Below are 22413 nucleotides of genomic sequence, written 5' to 3'. Positions count from 1 at the left end.
TCAGCAGGACTTCTTTCAAATTAAATAAATGAACAAAGCATACGTCCCATGTTAGAACAAAATAACACAACAAACCCCAAAAAAATGTATAAGAAATATACCCATACATGACTCAAGATACAAAAATACCCATTAATCTAGAAAATGCTGAAATTTTACATCAACAAGGACCACTTTAATGAATCTTTGATGCTCGGGCTTAATGGTAAATGAGGTATCAGTTATCAATTGTGCTTAAACACCCTTAAAATATATATTTTTCCAATCAAAAGCAATCTTAATAAGTTAACTTCCAGCCCATAAATTAAACACAAAAAATAGAATTTTAGGTTAATAAGTTAATTGAAAAGATAAAAAAAAAAAAGAACATTAGGAACACTTGATAAATAATCACAGTTACTCTCCATCAAAAAATCCCAAAAAAAAAAACCTCACATTAACTATCACATTCTACATTAAAGATAATCATGTTTTAATTAACTCAATCTGCCAAAAATCAAAATCATCTTCAAGAACCCTACATGGAAAAATCGTAAACTCATTCCTTAATCGGATGCTAATGTCAATGAATCATCTAAAATTCTAAAAACAAACTAAATTTTAAAAAAGAAACAGGAGCGGCATAATTGTGAATTCACCTTTTGCGAGGAGGAGGGCTTCGGCTTCCAGAACTGGCGCTGCGAGAAGGAGACGAAGAGGAGGAGGACAAGGACCGAGAACGAGATCTAGACCGGGACACTGAACGAGAGCGAGAGCTAGAGCGAGAATCTGAACCGGAGTAGGAGCGGGAGCGAGAGGATGATCCAGAACCGGATCCTGATCGCGATGTAGGGCGGCCTCTCGTTGGCTTCGCCATGACACAGAGAGAGGGAGAGAGAGAGAGAGGGAAATGGAACCCTGGATAAACCCTAGCAAATTTGCGGATAGAGACAGTGAGTGAGAGGGATAGGTTAGTGGTTTTTATTTGTGGACCTAAGAAGAATGCTGGGCCTGCTTTGTAGATCCAAAGGCTTCATAAGATGGGGGAAAAAAGTGGTTAAATAAATAAATTAATTAATTAACTTTTCATTTTTCTTGAAAAAAAAAAACATAATAATATTTTTCAACAATAATAATAAGTGAAACATTAGCCTAATAAACTTGAAAGGTTGTAAAAAAGATATATATATATATATTTTATGCAATGAATCCTAATAATAAATGGTTAGCCCATTAGATAATATAATGTAATTGGTATGTTTCAGTCATTTATTATCAAGAGATTATATTTTATTCTTGTTTTTTCTTCTGTGCGCGACACTTGTTTATATTCTAAAATTTTTGACCTGATTTTAACCAGGTTTTGTTATATAAATTAATGGATTAATCTAAAAAAAATATTTTATAATTTAAAATTTTATATGAAAAAATTAATAAATATTTTATATGAATATAGACTATATATAATTATCTCACTAAAAAAATTAATAAAATCTAGAAAAGTTAAGAAATATTCTATAAATATACTATTTTTAAAAAAAAAAAATACATGAGTTGTAGGCTATAAAAAATATATATAAGATGAGGTATTTACATATTAATTTTATATTTTTTTTAGATTTATTAAAAAAATAAAAAAAATCAAGTCTTAGGTATGCCGAATCACTCAAATTTAACCGGACCAATTGCAAGCCCGAATTTTAACCATTTAAAACCTGACAAAATCCTGAGTTACCCAGTTCAACTCGTCATGCCGGTGCCGGTATTTATATCTATGTTCATGATTATGTCCTTCAAAAATTTGAAAGGGAATTGATTACTGCTGGTTTTCTGTTTTTTGGCTTCAATTTACAAGTCAAGTGTTCAAGATATGGATTAACATTTCACTGAACTGTGTTTCACAAAACCAGATAAACCGTCCAAGTTCAAAAACTCTCATCGCTTGAGCAGCAAATACCAAGACCAGTGCAAAACACAATATGTATACAACAGAATCAACAGTAAAGATGGTTCAGAACTCCAAACGTTGGAGCCACGCCTTGGTTGCCTTGGTTTACTTAGGTTATTCCATGCTGGCTGGAGAATTCGAACGACTCCTTTTGGCTTCTTTGTCACCGAGGTGCAATGAAACAAACAAGTCTTCATCGCAGCCATTCCTTAGCGAAGCAAGATTCTCAGACACCTCCTTATCTGATACATTGTTTTGATGCAGTGGGGACTGCCTGATGAAGCTCGGAATGAACTGGTGTTCAACACTGGGAGTCAACTTGATGCCATCTTCCAAGTGAAAGTTGGTTTCCATTAGTGATGATTTTGGGATACCATTTTCAACTTCTGAAGGTATGTGCTCAATTTGAAGACCCAATGATTCCAATTTGTCATCCATTCTGTCATTTAGAAGCATTCCATCAGGGGGTGATGAGTCTCCTATAGTGGAGCAAATTGCAGTTGCTGAGGCAGCTCTTTGTTCTTGTACTGCAGCTGCAAACACAACACCAAAGAGAATACAAAGGACAGGTGTTTAGATAAAAAGATAAATAAGAGTGAGAATCAAGAAGAGGCCATGTAATAATATTTCCAATTTTCAACACAATCTTTTTAGCCAGGTCAAAACATGATGAGCTTGAATGCCAGACGGGTATACAGCTAACAGTAAACAGGAAAAAAAAAGGTATAGTAGAATATCAGCCATACGACATTGGACAAACCTTGAAGCCCTTCATTGGTAGTGATCAGATCGAGCTCAAGATGATAGAGAAGGCGACCAAGATCAACTCCACTTGTCCAATTCTCTGGAGGCTGGCCAACTTTCAACTTAAGTCGACCACGATTAGCAGTACCACCCCATATAATCCCAATAGGCTGAGGCTTCTCGCTGTTCTCACCCTTCATTATGATGAGGCTTCCACTATCTCCTTCAAGGTCAAAAGTCTGTTGGTTCTCACCTACAACAAGAAAGTCAGTTAAGAAGCATATGCCTTTCTCATCATTGTACTCCAGGCCATAGGCAAATACAGTTCCAGTTGTCAAGCCAGAACTTCTTCCAACCTTCATCACTTGCTTCCCAATAAGGTTACTGATTGGACATTGCAAATCTATAATCTTGACATCACCAATTTCACCTACACCTTTCACAGATGTATTAACAGTGGACATGTCAAAATCATCAGCGAATGGGATAAACGCCCCATCTGCTCTCACAAACGTTTCTGCAAGATGCCAAACAGTACTCTGTAAGAGTGCCATTAAAGGTTAAATTGAATCATTGAACCATTGAGGAGTCAGAGATGAAAAATGCTGTTTCCAATTTAAGAGCATGTAGAAGAATCCTAAAGAGAAGATCCAGAAGGAAAAGAGGGAAGAAGAACAAGGAGTTAATTCGACTCATGGAGCTTAAAAATGATGCTGACATTTGTTCAGAGAAGGCAATGAACCATAAAAATCTTAAGAGAAGGCAGCAAGAAAGAGTTCAAGATGATACCATTAAGCCAAGCACAATAGTCATAAAAAGCATGTTTGGGGAAAGAGAACAAGATATGGCATATTGCACAAGTTCACTGCCAGACACTAGTTAATTATCAGATAAAATAATTAGATGTTGAATCAGAGAATAACTACAGCACCAATCATGTGACCGCATTGCTTCTTTGTCGCAGGGAGAATCTGGGTTTTATTGGGGTACTTCAAACCCAGTTCTTAGCTAGGCAAGATGCTATACTATTAAAATGAACTTACATCAAACACAAGAATACCACACTGAGATTCCTATTAGGTTTACAGTTTTACAATGACATTTAGTATAGCAAGACTTAAGACACGTCAGACTGGATGAGATGATTTCATTAACGACAAAACCATGATTAATTGGTAGATGAACAAAATGGATAAAAACAGCGACAACAAATCCATTTAGTCATATCTATGCATTAATGAAGGTTCGTAGGGTTTAAAAAATTTGTTCAGTGACCCTTTTCTTAGCTTGGCTGAACACAGCTCGGTAAGCAGAATGGTTCAGAAAGAAGACTAGGTGTGCAAATTATGCCTACATAGATTCATTGGAGGGTAGCATCAGTTTTTATCATTATTCAAGCTCTCTATTTAGAACCATAAATTTGGAATCTGCTTACCAGGGTTTATTCCAGCAAATATGCCATACCAAAGATCATCTGTAATAAATGAAGTAGCTCTCTCCACTGCACCAAGATTCACACCAGGTCCAAGTGTTGGGGGCAAAGGATGAAACATTTTCTGATTTGGGTAATCCAAGTCAACTGCAACATGCCTGTTAGTTAGAAAACCAACTTGTCGACTGCCACTTTGGCTCCTTACAATAGCACCCAAGGTTCCATAAGTCTCCTGGCTTGCTACCTGTGCACATGCAACAATTCAGATGTACTTATCCCCATCAATTATATCAAATAAAGTTTATATATATTTAGTATAATTGTGTCAAGATGAAGAGACAGACGTAATTAGCACCACATGAATGCCATGCTTGTCCTTCCAATTATAGACATGATCAATTAACATATTGTCCATTAGATCTAGTTCTTCATGGGCATATTAGCATTGTCAATACAACGTTTTCAGATGGCAAAGTGCTGCCTCAAGTTATTCGTATGGTTACCATTTTCGTTCCTCTTGCACAATGAGGGATCCAAAATATTTTCCCAGTTGCTCAAAACAATACTTCTTACGTGTGAACAGATATATGCAAAAAGGATAGGCTGCAAGAACGCAATTACCTGGGAGCCTGAACCAATGTACAGACCATCACCGCGCAAGTCATTCACAATCTCTGTGTACAACTGTTCTTTGGGAGTTGGCTGAGGTGCACCAAAATAAGAGAACTCGACCACATCAACATCACACCACACACCTCCTGGTCCCTGTTTAGAAGGATATATAATATGCAGTTTAAATGCAAATTGTTCCAAGCAAAATAATAATTGGCAGGCTTGAGAAAATATCACAACAGCCAGTCACTCATAAAATCAGTATATTAAGGATGAAACCACAAAATTTAGCATCCTTTCTTACTTCTAGAGCATTTGGTAGACATTGGACGGTGCTGAGCCATTGCTTGTGAACTTTCCTAGAGACAAAAACAAGAATAGCAGGAATATCAGTAAGCACACCTCGTCGAATACGAAATCCAATTGCCGTTCCAAGACTGTAACACCGAAGGATCTTGCTATGAAATGCCCTTATAGTCATGAGATCAAGTAATGTTGTTGCTCGCTGCCCTTTAGGAAACTGACCAAGAGTTTCGGGAATAATCCCTTTCTGCAGATTGGCAAAGTAGTTTGCCCTCTCTTCAGCAGCATCACTTAAACGGCTGGACGTGGGCCATGAGAAGTATGCAGCATTACTCTCACAATGCTGTCCAGCTGAAGCAAAAGGTTGAAGAGTTGCAGAGCCTCCTGAAGTCAGTCTAGGATGACTGCAATAGTTTCTTTCAAGAGCTGATTCATCTGATGTTGTTGAAACATTGCAGTGCGCTCTCATGTTATTTCTGCTACGCTCCATCTTCCAGATTAACTAGAGAAATAGCACAGAAAAGTTGAACGACGGAGACTTTATGAAATGAGAAACAGCAATGCATAAAGGGAGCATGAAAAAATGAGCTTATACAATAACAGTAGCAAAATTTTGAAAACAACAAACGAAAGTCACATGCTTTACCCATAAATCAAAATGTTGATCTATCACAAGCTGGAAGAGGCGTTAAAGCTTCGTACAGACATGAGAAAAAAAAAATGCTACTGTGTTGATTGAATGATCTTGCGCAGTCTTCAATAAAAATAAATAGAGTACCAGAAAATAAGAGCAATTAGCGAGGTTTTTGCAGAACAACAAGGCAGCGAACAAAATTACGAATCAGTTCCCTATTCTACGTTTTTCCCAAGTGAAAAGGAAGCATTGAGCGCATTCATTTCTTAACATAGATTATGCATATTGTGGGCTTGTAACAACTTCAACTTCCCCTTCATATGGATACCAACTTACATCAGATCATCCTTGAACCCCTAAAACACAGTATAACACATCTTATACCCTTAAACACAGTATCTCTTTATACATCTTGTACTTAATTAGTCTTCATGGTAGTTAACCTTGTGTGAAATTTCCACTTCTCTAGAAAAAACCTTCAAAACTTTCAAAAAAAGACCCTGGAGCAGGGGTATATCAAGAAAACACTAAAATTTACAGTAGGCCAACACTGCAACACAAAAAGTTAAAGCAGCAGGAAATAAAGCAAACCCAGGAAGTCAAAAGGCAGATATATACCTTTTGAGCGTACAATCACAAACACCAATCAGTTCATACATGATCAAGAAACCAACAGAAGTAGAGACAGAGAGGGACAACAAAGATTAACTCACTGTTTAGCGAGGCCAAAGGTGGTAAAGAGCTGGCAGCATACAAGAACAAGATTAGCAAGTCCAATTTGGAGAGATAGTAGATGGCTTAAAAGAGGCAAACCCACATAGTTTTAAGAGCCCAGTTGAATGAAGAATCTGGCAAAAAGGTGCAAAGGTTGCAAGTTTGCACTATGTGCAGCAAAGTGGTTGATGCTACGGTGATGGTTTGTATAGAAGAAGTAGCCCATGAAAGCCATAACAACATAAATTATGTACACGGCAAGGTAAAGTTACTTCTGTTTGTAATAATTTAATGAGGCCCTATTGTGTGTGTGTGTGTGTGTATTAAGAGCATGTACATTGGTGGTTGGGTGGGTGGTGTTTGTGACGTGGATGGCTCCATGGTTAGAGCTCTGGGGTCGATGACTTTTGCCGTTAGATTAGAATAATTCTGTGTTTGATTTGGACATTTCTGGTTCTGATGGAGACATTTATCCCATCTTTTGAACGAGTTGTTCTGTAGAAAACTCCAAACAAATTAGGGTAGGTCCGTGGCCCAGCATTAAGAGGCACAAAACATGAAGTTTGACTGACCACCAGTAGGCAGGCTTGAGGCACCTTGCAGGATCTGGGACAGTATCAGAGCTGCGTTACTTTGTCAGAAATGACATAAATTTATTCTGAAATTGCTTTGGAAACAGATTTTTTATTTTCTGCATGTTCAAAATTTATTTTAATTAAATAAATTATTGACGAATACAAATTTTTTATTTTTTTATATTTAATTTTTTATTTATAATAAATAATTCATGGTAGATAATAGTTTTTTTAACTTTTAAATTTCTTTATAAAAAAAGAGATGAAATAACAATTTCAAAGTTTTAGATTTTTTCATATTCTTTTTCATTTTATTTTTAATATTTTCAATTCTTTTTATATTATGCTTTTTTTCGAATTTAGAGTTTAAATTCGTATCATTAAAAAATATTTAAGTTTTATATAGATTTTAGTTTTAAATCTAGATTTTATTTTAGTTGCAAAAAAAAATAATTATTAAAATTAATATTAATGATTACCTCTTTGATGAAGTTTTAAAAATAATTATGTCTGTTATTTTAAAATTAACTTAATTATAAAATTTTGAATAATGATAGGTTGATATTAATACTTAGAAGACATGTATTTAAAATATATATATATATATATATATATATATTATTTACATGAAAATAAATTGAAAAAACTTATACACAAAAAACTCATCAACCTCGAAAATTTTAGTTGTTAAAAAAGTTATATTAAATATAACATATAAAAAACCTTTTATATTTAATAATATATTGCATGTTATCAAAATTAAAAAAAATAAATTAGTATATAACTCATTTAAAAAGCCTCTAATTTTTGATAACATGGTTCAACTAAAAACACTAGTGGTTTTCCTCTTCCAAAGAACTAGTTTCACTCAAAACATTCTTTTATACATTATATTTTATTTTAACATATTATTAAATTTATATATATATAATTCATATGATATAATAAGTTTGATTTACATATTATGTTTGATTTCAAGGAAAGAGATGAATGCATAAAATATATAAATTAAATACATTAGCTGCCAATTCCAAGTAACTGGGTAGTAATTAAAAAAGTATTCTTATTTTTTTATGTTTTAAATTAAAATTCGGAGACCAATACCAAAATAAAATTTTCCCGAATATATTAATATGAAAAAAAAAAATCTTGGTTATTTTGAGAAAAACAACGCTGACCACTAAAAAATCAAACATTGTTGAAAGTTTGACGGGTCTGAACCAAAACCCAAACCCAAACCCGGAACCCATTTTTGTCCATGAAAACCTGAAACTAAAACCCTACTAAAACCTTGTCCATCTCTCCTCCCATGGCAACTGTCTTGCCCTTCAAGACATAGCAGTGCCAAAAGAACCCTTAAAGCCCTCCTCTTTCTCTTAAACCCCAAACCCAAGGTTTCTCTATACACCGTCTATCATTTTATCTCCTTACACAGTAAAAAAAAAAATGGGAAAAACAAGTGAAATTGGAGGGCTAATCTCAGCAATAGCAGCTTCCTATTCCTTTTCTCAATCAAATTTTGTTTCTTTTGCTGATGGTCCTTTTAGTTTCTCTCCTTTCTCTTCTTCAAACCCTTCTCCTTCCCCCCAATCTTCTTCGCCTTCTTCTTCTGTACAATCTCAGCCGTCCACTTTGCCTCATTCAGCGGACGCGGGTAATAGTGAGCCCGCTCCTAGAGCTCCTAGGAATGATCACTCACGAACGACATCTGCTGGGTTTGATCCTGAGGCTTTAGAGAGAGGTGCTAAGGCTTTGAGAGAGATTACCACTTCCTCTCATGCTAAAAAGGTTGAAACTTTATTGAAAGGAAGTAGTTTTTTTTGCGGGATTTTGCGGTTGCTGTAATGGTGCCTGTACTTTTTTGTGTTTCTGGTGGTGGGATTCATGAAAAATTTGTGGAAATGGGTTTGTGTTGTTTTTGCTGGGTTTTTAGAATTGGAATTGGAGTTTCTTTATTGGATTTTCTTTGTTGGGTTTTTAATTGGGGGCATTTTTGAGGAGTTGGTGAAATTTTTTTTTTTTATTGAGATGTTTGGTTGTTGGCTTTCATTGGGTTTTGGAATTGTTTTGTGGAGTTTCGATTTTCGTTTTGAAGTTTTTGTTGTTACTTTAAGTTATAGAGACGAGTGGATAGAGAAATTCGAAAATGGAAAGAATTGAATTGAATTTTCCTTTGTCCCTCTCTTGTTGCCAAGAAAAATTAGCGTTTAAGTTACTGTTATCCGGATTGCATAAGACTTGACAAAATTGAACTGCTATTAGTTTTCCATTTCCCGGCCTTTGGATTCATTTTGCTGTTGTGAAATTTGCATGCTCGAAATGGTTTTTGAGGGGATTTTTGGATTATTTGTGGATGTTGAATGTGGATCTAAATAGTTTCTTTAGTTAATAAATGAATGGACTAATAGTGGTGCTTCTTGTTGATGTAGGTCTTTGAGACTATAAAGACGCAAGAAGCAACGAGGCAGGCAGAATTGGCTGAAAAGGCTGCAGAATTTAAGGCATTGCAAGCTCAGGCTGAAACTGTAAGTTACGATATGATGTGCTCCTTTCTTTTTTTAATTTTCATCGAGCTTGTGACTTCTGAGGCCTCTTGGTTAGTCATTAAATGGTTGGTGGCTCAGAACTCTTTGAATGGTTGTAGATACCCGAAGCCAAAGTGCACCTTGGCTTCATGGCTTCCCTGCTGTTGTTTGTTGGAACGACGTTATATTTGAAGGGCTTTGAAATAATTACATGACTGACCTCAATTTTTTTGAAACTGCTGAAATATCTCGAGTCATGAACTCAATAAAGCATGTTGCTAGGACTAGCGTTGAATTCTATACTTATTCATTTATTGCTCCTGGAATACAAATGAAAGAACACTGGGGCTTTACGTGGACAAAAATTGAAGTTAATCTGCTTGGTTGCAGTTTTTCCTTTGTTGACCATGTTTTCTGGTTGGGGCATACCAGGTCTTCCCTTATTGTGAATCACATAATGTGTTCTTTAATCATTGGCTTTCTGCAATTGCTATGTGATCTTTGATACCTTTTTACTAACATATAGTGGGTTAATTGTTGACATGAAACATTTATCATATGCTATTATTTCTAGGTGGCTTCTGTCTCCTGCCAGCATTTTATCCCTATATATTAGATGTACGTTGAGCTGTATTTGTTTCTTTATTTGAATCTAACAATTATGGAAATTATTAGGAACGCCTTTTCTTTTTATATCTCAGGTTATTACTGATGTGAATTGGAGTTCTGTTGGGGGAATAGCTGTGTTTCTCTATTGAATTATCCTGTGTTTTATTTGTTATTGTTATCGGATCAGTTATGTTAGGGTTAATATGATTTTTCTGTAGCTCAGCAGCTGCTTAGAATTTGTTAGTGTTTGAGTCATTGCTTTGCTTAAAATTCCTGTAGCTGTGTAATTTTAAAGTTTTGACTGAAATCTGTTTGTGTGCACTTATAAAATTTCCTATTGATGAGCCCCTTTGCTTTCTTGTTGATTAAATGAAATCCATTCTTCCAGGGGAAAAATAAATTTCAAAATAGTGGCGGATAATTTATTTTTCTCTTCCCATTTATTCACTGAAATCAATGTATTTGTTAGTTGTGTCAAATGGCTTGTGAGAGATCGGGCTTTGGTTTTTTTATAATGAGAAGTTGACCACAGAATCTTTGTTATTTCTGTCAATGAATTTTTATACTAGATCAACGAATTTGGCTTCTGCATGCCATATGTGTTTTGAGAATTGGCCCATTGTTAGTTGCTGATATATCATCATTTTTTCTCAAAATTTCTGTCTTTTGCTTGGCAGGAGAGACAAAGAGTGGTATATGATGAGCAGAGGAAGCTGGCACAGCACCAGGCACAAACTAAATCTCAGATGGCTCGCTATGAGGATGAACTGGCTAGGAAGAGGATGCAGGCATGTATCATAAACATTTTAGGATGAAAGGAGTTATTTCACAGAGAGGAGTTTAATTTCTTCATATTACAGGCTGAAAATGAATATCAAAGAGCAAGGAATCAAGAGCTCGTGAAACTGCAAGAAGAATCATCAATAAGACAGGAGCAGGCTCGAAGAGCAACAGAAGAACAGATTCAAGCACAGCAGCGACAAACAGAGAGGGAAAAGGCTGAGATAGAACGTGAAACAATTAGAGTGAGAGCTATAGCAGAAGCAGAAGGGAGAGCCCATGAAGCAAAGTTAGCTGAGGATGTTAATCGGCGAATTCTGAAGGATCGTGCAAATGCTGAAATGGAGAAATGGGTTGCTGCAATAAACACTACCTTTGAACACATTGGAGGTATATATATTCAATCACATGCACTAGCTAAACTTTGAGAAAGCCTTGTTTGAAGAGAGCCTTGGCTATGACTTCTATAAACAGTTATGAGTCTTAGGATGGGCTGGACTACTCTTGGTTTTCTGAAGGCCCTGTCTCTCTTCCCAAGCTCAGGGACCCTGTCCTTGCAGCTAATTAACTGAATGCTTGATGGTCCCTGATTTCTCTAAATCAAATTTGGTGTTCTATCGATTAAATTTAACCTTAGTCTTCATAAACCTGTAGTGGCATTGTTTGGGTTTTCTTTGCTCATTATTTGTTTTTGGGACAATATCTTATTTGACTGTAACTGTCTTTTGTAGGTGGTTTGCGAGCAGTTTTAACTGATCAAAACAAGCTAGTCGTTGTTGTGGGAGGAGTCACAGCACTTGCAGCAGGGATTTACACAACAAGGTAAAAATTACCCTTGCTTGAAGACACATAATGGTGGGCTTGTATGCTGGTAGTCACCTTTGGAAGTTGAAATCCCTTTGCTCTGCACTTAACATGTCATTAAACTTTAAAGAATTTGAGTTCATCATGCTTGTTGTTTTAAGGTGAGAATTTGTTGGGCCTTGAATTGATATGGTCTTAAATAGTTGATCAGTGATGTGTCCAATGTCAGTTTACATCTCTGTGAGCGTTGGTCATGTTTGGGTATGTTGTCACACAGCTAGTATGGAAGTATCAGTAGTTGATTTTCTATTCTGTGCTGTGCGTCCCTCAGGTGTGAAGTAACATTACAGCTCATGCTTCTAGTTTTTGGATTGCAGAGAAGGTGCTAGAGTGATTTGGAGCTATGTAGATAGATTACTGGGACAACCATCACTAATCAGGGAGTCCTCCAGGGGCAAATACCCTTGGTCAGGAGTTTTTACCCGTTCCTTGAGCACTTTATCAAGCGGTGCAAATAAGGGATTGACTTCTAAAAATGGAAATGGATTCGGTGATGTGATTTTACATCCTTCTCTTCAGAAACGAATTGAACAGCTGGCTAATGCAACAGCCAATACAAAATCCCATCAGGCTCCATTTCGGAACATGCTTTTCTATGGACCTCCAGGAACCGGGAAAACAATGGCTGCTAGAGAGTTAGCTAAAAAATCTGTAAGATCTGCTAACCTTAAATTATTTTTGTTATTATTATTGAGTCTTCGGTGCATTACTTGTGCTGAGATGGTGATCTTCTTTGTTCAGCAATAAACTTGCAAGCGTATATTGTGCAGATTGTTATGCATTGATTTTTTTTACATTGCCACATCATGGATTGATTGAGATGGAGGATGAAGTATTTGAATCATCAATTCACTTGTTAATTTCTGTAAGGAAGATGGAGTACTTGTGTCATAAATTTGCATGTTAATACCCGTAACCATATCTTCTTTTCTGCTGGCTAGCTTGTAATTTTGATTTGGGATTAGAGCTTTGGCTCTTTTGGTTTTCAAATCTAAGTGCAGTAGGTGTGTATTTACTGGTACTTCAAATTACTCCTTTAGAGTGGGGATTTCATATGCTATCATATCATATATCAAGATAGCTTCTGAAGAATGTCTTGCTTCTTCTTCTTCTTTTTTTCCTGACTTGAGATTTACAATCAGGGCCTAGATTATGCTTTGATGACTGGTGGAGATGTTGCTCCGCTGGGATCACAGGCAGTCACAAAGATTCACCAGTTATTTGACTGGTCCAAGAAGTCTCGGAGGGGTTTGTTGCTATTCATTGATGAAGCAGATGCATTTTTGTGCGAGTAAGTGGTGATTTTCCATTGGATAAAAGAATTGCATCTCAAAGAGCTTAAAAACTGTCTTTGTTAATTGCTTTATATGATAAGGCTTGATGTATTTTTCTTCAGTATGTGAAAATTGAACTAAAATGAAATTGAACAAATAAAACAGACTAAAATCCCTTCTATTTCCGTGTGTAGTTACTGATGTTTTGTGAAGTATCAAAATTACTCCTACTTGATGGAGAGGATATTGATTTACTAGCAAATAACTATAGGAGTTCGGAATTGGATGGAACATGTACTGTTATTATGAGCGAGCTGGTAAAATGCCCCACTATATATAATAATGTCCAATTGGGAAAACTGCAGACTGGAGTTTCTCATGCACATTGCACTACCCCTAGTTATTTAGTTCTAGCAAGTTTGTTTTCAGTTCTACAAGATGTATAGTTTCCTGCATGAGAGAATTTATTATTTGCCTTAAATTGCAGGCGGAACAAGACCTACATGAGTGAAGCTCAACGAAGTGCACTGAATGCCCTTCTTTTCCGCACTGGTGACCAGTCCAAGGATATAGTCCTTGCACTTGCCACGAACCGCCCTGGTGATCTTGATTCAGCTGTTTCAGACCGTATAGATGAAGTTCTGGAATTCCCTTTGCCTCAGACGGAAGAACGTTTCAAGCTGCTCAAGCTTTATCTGGATAAGTATATAGCTCAGGCTGGATCAAGAAAATCCGGTGGTTGGCTCCAAAATTTGTTCAAAAGACAACCACGGAAGATAGAAATAAAGGGACTGACCGATGATATCTTAAAGGAAGCAGCAGAAAAAACAGAGGGATTTTCTGGGAGAGAAATAGCCAAATTGATGGCAAGTGTCCAAGCAGCAGTTTATGGAAGTCAGAACTGTGTGCTTGACCCCACCCTCTTCAGAGAAGTGGTAGATTATAAAGTTGCAGAACATCAACAGAGGAGTAAACTGGCATCCAAATCAGATGAAAAGAGTCAATAGGGTGTCTGCCTGTTGAAGTGATATTTTTTATGGGCTGTTCTATATTCGGCTAAGGATAAGGTACGTGAGTGACTTAGCTAACCAAAAAAGCCCAAAAAAGCCCACATTTTTTTGGTTCCGGGCATCATGTTTATCATTATTTCCCCCCCTTTCATGGGGGAATCTTGAAATTGCTTATTCTAAATTTTGTTAGATTTGATGATTGTTATCTTTATCATCCTGCTCGCTTTTGGATGCGGCAGGGAAACCTCATTGGTATAGGTGCTATTATTGCGCCAATTCACGACACTCTAGGGTTTTAGGTCAACAAATAACAAGCATCAAAGGATTCATCTGTTTTGTATTCTTGGAACTTTCAAAACCCCAAATTATAACTGTGGTTCAGCCATTTGCCTTATGCTTTGTTAATTAAGATTCATGTCAGACCTTCAACTTCTATTGTAAATTTATCCAAAACCATTGTAATAAAAGACATGTAAACATAAAGAACAAATGGCTCGGTCCTAATATGGTACTTGCCATCATGAATCGTCAAGAGACAATACGTCCTTATCATCTTTCTTGTATGGAAGTCATCAGCGGAGACTCCTTCATCGCCTTCGTCCTTAAGACATCATCTATCTCCAACTCTGGCCAGCTGCCTTCTTTCCCATATTTCTTGCATGGGACGAAGTGAGGAAGCCCTTCTTTGCCAGGGTAATTCTTGAAAACAGGATGCTGAAACTCTTCTAGCCACGGCCGCCATCAGCTTTCTGTGGTCCGTTGCAACTTTTGAAGAAAGAAACTCGGGCGTCTCTTCATGAAACATGCCGTTCAAGGTTGCTACTCCCATATTGATGATTCCATGAGGCTCGCCAGATGTGTTTCGCACGAGGAAAGCCATGTAATTCTTGCCATTGATCTTCAACAAGTCTCCAAGCAAGACATGAGCTACACCAATCTTCTCATCTTTCCTAAATCTTCTCACCCGGTAGATCTCCAAAACCAAGCAAGAATTAGGTCTCCTACGCTCGAATTCTTCATCCACAGAAAAACGAACTTGTCATTCCAAGTGGGGTTTGTGTCCCCGGTTCTGTCAACTCTCGAGACAGCCTTTTCCTAAGGGTCGATGTAGGCCGCACCATAAGTTTGCATTGGTTTTGAAGACGGCTTGCTCGTACGTAGAAGACATGAGCTCTAGGGCTGATATGAGATTGATCTCCATGGTGATTGCTTTACGTAGTGACGATGTTTCCATGCTGAGGTTGCTTGAGATGAATATAATGGTTTTTTTTTTTGGGTAAGACTTGCAAACTGAGTAGGATGAACAACTAGGGTTTCTTTTATGGGTGTGAAGAGTATTTGTCAATGGTTATATATATATAACGGTTTGTCCGGTGGAATGAATTGTGTTAGCTGGAAGTACTGTTAGTAGTTAGTTAGAAAAGCAGTCGAGTTGGGTTGGTTAAGGAAGTAGTTAGAGTCAGCAGGCTTGAATATAATTACAGTTAGTACAAGAATACAAGCTTGTATATAAACTGGTGTATGGAAACGTGTCGGAGAAGAAGAAAATACAGAAGATTAATCTCATTTCTCTACTCATTCTTCTCTGCTCTCTTTTGTTTCTGTTCTTTCTCTTCTTTTTATTCTTTCTAATCTTGTTAAGCTGAGCTTAACAGTGTCCCCGGTTCTGTCAACTCTTGAGATAGCCTTCTCCTTAGGGTCGATGCAGGCCACACCGTAAGTTTGCATTGGTTTTGAATATGCTCTGCTCGTAGAAGACATGAGCTCTAGGGTAGCTATGAGATTGATCTCCATAATTATTGCTTTACGTAGTGACGATGTTTCCAAGCTGAGGGTCAACTAGCCGCCTTACTTAGGTTGATGAAAGGCAAGCATGGTGCTAAGTATTTTTTAAAATAATTTTTTGTTTGAAAATATATAATTTTTTTTTAATTTTTGATATTAATACATTAAAATTATTTAAAAATACGAAAAAAAATTAATTTAATATTTTTTTCAAACAAAAATATCTTTTAAAAAAAAAACCTCTCCAAGCCTTATAATTTTATGCTTGTACTAGGAGTCAACAGAATAATAATTTTTATTTCCGATAAAAAAAATATTTTCAGCCATTTAAATCTCATGCATAATTGATCAATTTTTTTTTATATATTTCATTAAATTAAATCAAGTAAGGTTTTATATTTAAAAAGGTTAGGAGCTGACCATATCGACTTAACAAATCAACCCATGACCTCTTCTCAGAATAAGATTTGTTTAATTTAAAAAATAAAATTAAAATAATTTAATTTTTTTTTTTAAATTATATCATTTTGAATCGATATTGGTCAATTTAAATTGAATGTGAAAACTTGAATTCCGCTGTGCTTTATAACTATGACTTGAAGAATAAATAATTAAAATGGTGGAGTAAATTGTAAATTCACTCACTAGCTGCAACAAGTAAATAACACCCAAAAAAAAAAATATTTTATTTCTTTAATTTTCTTTGACAAGTCAGAAGAAATTAATGTTGGGCTCTTTTCTTCCTTTCAATTTTCTTGGTGGTGAGTAACACCCATGCATGCATGCATGGATTTAAAATCATAATGGAAAACAAGGGGAAAAAAATATAGAGGAACAAGAAATTAACATTAATCCTTTTCTAATGTAATTAATGATATTAAATCCGGGTGTTTGCCCTAACTGGATAACACTGGTTATATAGTGCGAAATAAATTGTAGCAATTAGCTGAGTAGTCATGATCATATGATAATTTACAACATTCAAATCTCCATTTAAAATCGTTGGGATTGATTCATTGCACTAATATTGGTTGAATGATCTTTGTAAAAAATATTATGTTTTACTTGTTTTTAATTTGTATACTTGTCATGATCCAACAACTTGTCTAGATGATCACTAGGATATATCATTCCATGATATTGTTGCGGCTTGGATTATAATTTTTTGGAATATAAAAAGTAATAACTAGATTATTAATTTTTTTATATTATTATTAAATTTGATAAAACAACTCAAATTTGAAAAATATAAATATAACTCTGTACTTAATTTGAGTTTTAAATTAAATCATGTAAAAATTGTTTTAATATGACCTTCTTGATCATTCTAGTTAGTTTATCAAACTCGCAATTCTAGTTATAAAATATACTAGGCTCAATTAATTTATTTATTTTATTATATCATAAAAAATATAAATACCGATTCATAATCAACCCAATACTAAAATTCAATAAAAATCAAAATAAAAATAAAAAATAAAAAATAAAAAAATAAAAAATAAATTTCCAATTAAAAAATTCACAAGCCTATTACAAAATAGCCTAGACACAAGTGCTTGAACCTATAAAAAGATTACATCATGGATTATATTAATTCTAGTAAAAGTATTTTGAGAATTGTCACCATTAGGTGGAAAGAAATAGAGGTATTTAAGACGATTATTTTTTACAGTGTTTTTTGTTTGGAAATGTATCAAAATAATATATTTTATTTTTAAAAAAATATTTTTTAAATAAGCACAACAAAATAATTTAAAAATATAAAAATTAATTTTAAATAATTTTTTTAAAATTTTCATGAAACTCTGTTGAAATGTAAATACAAAAGAAGGTTAAAAAAATAAAGAGAGCTTTTTTTTCTTGAAGAATAAATAAATAAATAAATAAATAAAGTATTTATATTTATATGCTGGATAAAGAGGAATTACAGAAAAGCCTAGTCAGCCTCTTGGGATAGGTCAATTGGAGGCCCTTGAACAATTTTCCGGCCTACTTCCGGACCATTTCAGGGCCGCCTTTCATGTTTATGCTTATTTTAAGAGCCCATAAAGCTCCTTCCAGACACCAATGGACAGGGTTTTTACTATTTTCTTGCCTTTTGAATTTCAGACATGATTTATCTAATCGTTTTCTCCCCTCTTAAGCAAAAATTATTCTATAATTTCTTTAATTTCCAAAAAATAATTAATTAATTAATTTTATCTTTATCATTCAAGTGAGATTTTCCCAGAAACTCATCGAAGTTAATCATATATTTCCACGTGATAATAAATATATATTAAGTATTTAAATCCCGTGTTTTTCATGTGCAAATCACGTAACTCATTCTAGAGGACTGGTTTGAAAATCTCACATAAATAATACCTTAGAAACTTAATAAAAATAAAAAAATATTTTATTTTATTATACGTGTACAACTGTTATTTTCAATATTGGTTGTCTCGTCAAAACCAAAATGCATATTTTATAAAAAATAATTAGCATAAATAAAAATAAACTCAAAATTTTATGAAGATACAATGATCAAATGACGAGATTTAAGATTTAATGGCAAAAAAAAAAGAAAAGGATGGCATAGCAGGAAAAAAAAATGAAAGGATAAAAAAAAGAGAGGCATTAAAGATACATCAAGACTCCATTTTCAACATGCCTATTATTATTATAAATATCTCAACAAAATAATTTTAATTAAATCTTAAAAAACCATAAAATAAGACTGTAATTAATCTCGAATAAATTTTTTAATTAATTATAACCTCACCAATTATATTTAAATTGTTCTTTTATCCTAGTACTTTCTAACATGTGCTACTTTCCCGGAACATTTACCTAAACCTTGTTAAAACGGTAAAAGACCCGAATTTATCGTTGTCAATGTAATTTGAGTTGTCTTTTTAAGCGTTGATGTGACATTGAACCGATTACCTGATTGTAATGTTTTTATTTTTTCAGATTTCATGAACAATTAATCATTTACTTATCTCCATTCATCATGTCACAAGTTGCTTATATACATTCATAACTTTGTTCTTCAAAGAAATTTCATTTTACCAAAAAAATTGTGAAGAACTACCAAATGAAGTTAAAGATCATATTCCAGTGGAACAGAATTAACCAAAAATATGAAATATCTGCTTGAAACTTAACTTGTATCATGAAATTGAACGTTGTACTTGCTGAATTGTTGATTCACAAAGCTATATATATTATAATTTTTTCACAGCCCTTTAGGGTTTTGATTTATAAGCAAGGATCAAGAATAATGAAATAAAAACAACAAAAATCACCATGACTAAAAATTTATCATAAACTATATCCAACAGAGACAAATAGTTAGAACAGAAATTCGACAATTAAGAATTGTTTTAATTAGTGCATTAATTATGAGAAAATATGAATTCAATGCATTCCCACTTTGAATTGAGATCTTGCTGACACAACATGCTGCTTACATGAACATTGATCTTGTCCTTGGCTGGATCAAACAGCATCATCAGTGCATGCATGGAGGGGCAGAGAGAGAGAGAGAGAGAGAGAGAGCTTCATTGATTTAGAACATGTAGAGATCAACTAATTCTTCCAAAGAATCAAAACTAGCATTTGGATCAGCATGTTCAAGCATCCATAAAAGGTGGTCAAAAAAGACCACCTCACATTTAACCACCAAAATATTATCCTCTCCTGGTTTTTGCCTTGACTTCTCAATGAGAGCATTCACCAGAGGATGGCTCAGGTACTTGGAGCTGATGACATACCTCTTTCTTGTGCTTCCAACAAATATTGTTTCATGATTTTCATCTTCTTGCTTGTGATCACCCCATAAATCTTCCCTTGTTGATTTAGACCTTAGGCTACTATAAGATGAGGATCTCCCTAGTTGCCTAGACAAACTCTTGCATTTCCTTAGTATCAAGTTGATCTTCTTCATTATATTTTGTGAGACCAAAAGGAACAGAAGGACAAGTTTAGAAGTTAATACTGCATAAAAATATGAATGCGGCATGAATATATAGGAGACTTGCTATACACTCACAGAAGGTATAACAGCAATTGGGGTGGCTAGATGAGCCATGGTGGGTGCTATGTCATTGTTTACATCTGCTGGCAATGTGGGGCATGTTGTGCCTTGCAACCGAACATTTCAATCATCAATGACATAAAACAAGCCATCTTTTTTAATTTTATGAATGAATGTTGTATGGTGGGGCTTTTACTGGCACAAAAGGACACACAACATCTCTATTTACAAGTCAAAATCGGGCATTAATGTATGTCCAAGCCCTCAGTTTTCACACCAGGCCTGAAATCCGTGGAAGTCTTCTGTTGAGTGATTAAGCTACCACTCTGATGACAGCAGTGGATTGCCTACGGGAAAGAAAGCCACATAGTTTGTTTCTTTTCTTTTCTTTTCCTTTTTGGTAGAAGACAATCCAATAAATTAGTGGTTAGGCACTTGATAGACAAATTCCTAAATCTAAATTTCTCAGCACTAGCTTGCTACAAGCATATATATATATATATACACCTCACAGGAAGGCACAGCTGGTTATCAATGGTAGGTAAACACTTTTTTAGGATAAATCTTGTGGCAAGAGAATTAATTAAGTTGTGAAAAAATTGCATGTTGGCAAGGCAAAAGTGCCCATGCCCGTCAAAAAAACTGACTACCATACTCTGGAAAAGATTTGGAATTTTGAGGTTCATACCTCCATAACTATACCACCTATTTTTACCTTCTTTTGAATATCATCTAAAATCCTTAAACTCAATATAATTGTCAATTGAAATGGTGCATGATCCGTGATCAGAATGAGCAAGGAGGATTCTTTATTTATTTATTTATTTATCATGGGATTTTGTTTAATCAAGAAAAAAGTTTATTTATCATGAAAAGACATATAATGATGTAGCGTCTAACAATAAAAAAGAAATTAGAGTTTCTCGAATTATAAAATTATGGTTTTAAACGGGAGAGAAAATTTTGTTTAACCTCTAATTTTTAACTTTGTTTTAGTCTCTAATTGTTTAAATAGAAGTTAAAAGTGATCTAATGAAACATAAACAAATAAAATTTTTGAAATTTAATTAAGAAAATATAGAAGGATAAAAATAAAATAAAATAATATTTTCTAGATCTAGTGTTAGCCTCTGGTGCTACCGAGTTGATCTTACCTATAATATAAAATCTTCAACCTAATCTAACTATTAAATCAAGTTTATTTTTTTAATTAGAGAGTTCGTACTACTCGTACAAAACTTGAATTTTTGATAAGCATTCCACATCATATTGTAACCGAAAACATAATTCTCACAATGCTAGCCACACATATTAATTTCCTCGACAAGGAATCGATAGATTAGATCAGCTAAGCACGATGTTTGTGTAATTTAACGTAAGACATTTTTTTTTCATGTCCGGTAGATGCCGAAATGTAACATGCAGATGAGATCAGATGTGAACAACAGCACTACAGCAAGAGAGGGTCTTGCTTTGCATTGTACATTATAACAAGAAATAGCCATGAGGAATGAGTCCCACCTGGAATGGAAGGCTCGAACGGCTGCCTAAACTTTCATGGGTAGCTGACAAAATCTGTGATCGTGGAAATTTTGTCACAGACCCAAAACCTCGACCTTTCCACATGGCCTCTGCAAATCGAATTGGCTAAGAGAATAGACGACCGAAATTCATGAAGATTACCTGCGAAAAGGCATCTTGGTACCCTGTGCATGCTTCCTAGGCATGGGCTGTTCTGATTCCTTGAACCTAAAATGATTAATTTGATTAAATGCTAAAAAAATATATATTTGTTTGATATGAATTTAAGAGTATTTGATGAGATATATGTTCTCTGTTCTATGCTCCTGTCCAAACCTAATCTAAAGACATGCATGCCCTGGTTCATCACTGACGTAACCAAGAATGTCCTTTTTCCCACGTTAAATGCCATTTGTCTCTTGACACCTACAGTAGTCAGTGTCATGTTGGGTCCTTTCTAAATACAGAGAAACCCTAAAATCAAAATCTAGCTCAGGCACACCACATTGTTGAGCACCCATTGGGTTTTTGCAACCCTTTCTGGTAAAACCAGCGGCAAAGTAACATGGCAATGAGCCTGGCCACGAAGATTTGTAGCTTGACGTGTCATTTTCTTGACACTTGCAAAGACCCTGGGTTTGAGTATTCCTATATTATTTTAAAAAAAAGTTGTATCGAGGGAAGAAAATGCAGTGTAATGTAAGGCCTGAGGGTGTTTTTAGAATTAATGTACCTGATTGATCATTCTCTAATAATGGCTTAATTAAAAAGAAAAAAGAATAAAATTCAGCCATGAAAGTTTTCGTAAAGCAAAAACCCTCAATTCTCTAAACTTTGCGTTGACAAATTAAATTAAATATTATCATCTCCTCCTCCTTACCATCACTTTTGCAGTTGCCACCATTTCTACAATTTTATTGTGTTCATCTCAAAATCAACCAACAATCACATCCACCTCAATTTCTTGACTTTTCTTCTTCTCCGTATCGCCACCATTTATACTTATTTTTCCTTCTTCGTAATAATATCATGACGGAAGAAAACTAACTCTACAAGTCATGATAACCTGTAAAGAACAAGTAGAAA

The 22413-nt window shown here is 34.8% G+C and overlaps 3 protein-coding genes and 1 long non-coding RNA gene across 8 annotated transcripts in view; 1 reads left to right on the top strand and 3 right to left on the bottom strand.

Moving 5' to 3' along the window:
- The window catches only part of LOC105130092 (serine/arginine-rich splicing factor SR45), a 5531-nt gene extending 4574 nt beyond the window's left edge, over nucleotides 1–957 (bottom strand). Inside the window, exons 1-2 of one of the 2 annotated variants that reach the window (XM_011032435.1) lie at nucleotides 639–956; nucleotides 8–12 (exon numbers count right to left, since the gene is read on the bottom strand). In XM_011032435.1, the coding sequence (XP_011030737.1) occupies nucleotides 8–12; nucleotides 639–856 (223 nt within the window). In that variant the 5' untranslated portion in view covers nucleotides 857–956. Of the gene's footprint in view, nucleotides 1–7; nucleotides 13–638 lie in introns of both variants that reach the window. The other variant, XM_011032436.1, reaches the window with a different exon arrangement.
- An 838-nt stretch (nucleotides 958–1795) lies between these two features.
- LOC105130090 (uncharacterized) lies at nucleotides 1796–6632 on the bottom strand. 4 transcript variants are annotated; one of them, XM_011032433.1, is made up of 7 exons: nucleotides 6366–6632; nucleotides 6096–6152; nucleotides 5020–5520; nucleotides 4725–4868; nucleotides 4107–4347; nucleotides 2688–3188; nucleotides 1796–2460 (listed from the first exon to the last, which is right to left on the bottom strand). In XM_011032433.1, exons 3-7 carry the CDS (start codon nucleotides 5506–5508, stop codon nucleotides 2042–2044), a joined length of 1794 nt encoding a protein of 597 aa, XP_011030735.1. In that variant the 5' UTR covers nucleotides 5509–5520; nucleotides 6096–6152; nucleotides 6366–6632; the 3' UTR covers nucleotides 1796–2041. The 4 variants fall into 4 exon arrangements, with proteins under 4 accessions (XP_011030735.1, XP_011030734.1, XP_011030733.1 ...); XM_011032432.1 differs by lacking the exon at nucleotides 6096–6152 and having other exon boundaries at nucleotides 6362–6632; XM_011032431.1 differs by lacking the exon at nucleotides 6096–6152.
- A 1589-nt stretch (nucleotides 6633–8221) lies between these two features.
- Nucleotides 8222–14394, top strand: LOC105130089 (ATPase family AAA domain-containing protein 3-like). Its single transcript, XM_011032430.1, has 8 exons — nucleotides 8222–8729; nucleotides 9371–9466; nucleotides 10753–10863; nucleotides 10936–11245; nucleotides 11587–11677; nucleotides 12037–12370; nucleotides 12862–13010; nucleotides 13481–14394. The coding sequence occupies exons 1-8, from the start codon at nucleotides 8388–8390 to the stop codon at nucleotides 13998–14000; spliced, it is 1953 nt and encodes a 650-aa protein (XP_011030732.1). The 5' UTR covers nucleotides 8222–8387; the 3' UTR covers nucleotides 14001–14394.
- A 4632-nt stretch (nucleotides 14395–19026) lies between these two features.
- Nucleotides 19027–21708, bottom strand: LOC105130088 (uncharacterized). Its single transcript, XR_843184.1, has 2 exons — nucleotides 21328–21708; nucleotides 19027–19913 (listed from the first exon to the last, which is right to left on the bottom strand). It is a non-coding gene; the product is annotated as an uncharacterized LOC105130088 (long non-coding RNA).
- Nucleotides 21709–22413: the final 705 nt, after the last annotated feature.

The sequence above is a fragment of the Populus euphratica genome, unplaced genomic scaffold, assembly GCF_000495115.2.
Source record: "Populus euphratica unplaced genomic scaffold, PopEup_1.0 scaffold95.1, whole genome shotgun sequence".
Classification (NCBI taxonomy): domain Eukaryota; kingdom Viridiplantae; phylum Streptophyta; class Magnoliopsida; order Malpighiales; family Salicaceae; genus Populus; species Populus euphratica.
Note: the sequence above shows the minus strand (reverse complement) of the source record. Positions and strands in the feature narration are given on the sequence as shown.

Excerpts from the sequence above, each read along its gene's own strand:
- LOC105130090 (XM_011032432.1), bottom strand. The coding sequence starts at position 5,508 with ATGGAGCGTAGCAGAAATAACATGAGAGCGCACTGCAATGTTTCAACA. Across the intron at positions 4,869-5,019 it reads GTCTACCAAATGCTCTAGAA|GGACCAGGAGGTGTGTGGTG; the intron begins GTAAGAAAGGAT and ends CCTTCTAAACAG. Across the intron at positions 2,461-2,687 it reads TACCAATGAAGGGCTTCAAG|CTGCAGTACAAGAACAAAGA; the intron begins GTTTGTCCAATG and ends TTGTGTTTGCAG.
- LOC105130089 (XM_011032430.1), top strand. The coding sequence starts at position 8,388 with ATGGGAAAAACAAGTGAAATTGGAGGGCTAATCTCAGCAATAGCAGCT. Across the intron at positions 10,864-10,935 it reads TGGCTAGGAAGAGGATGCAG|GCTGAAAATGAATATCAAAG; the intron begins GCATGTATCATA and ends TTCATATTACAG. Across the intron at positions 13,011-13,480 it reads GCAGATGCATTTTTGTGCGA|GCGGAACAAGACCTACATGA; the intron begins GTAAGTGGTGAT and ends CTTAAATTGCAG.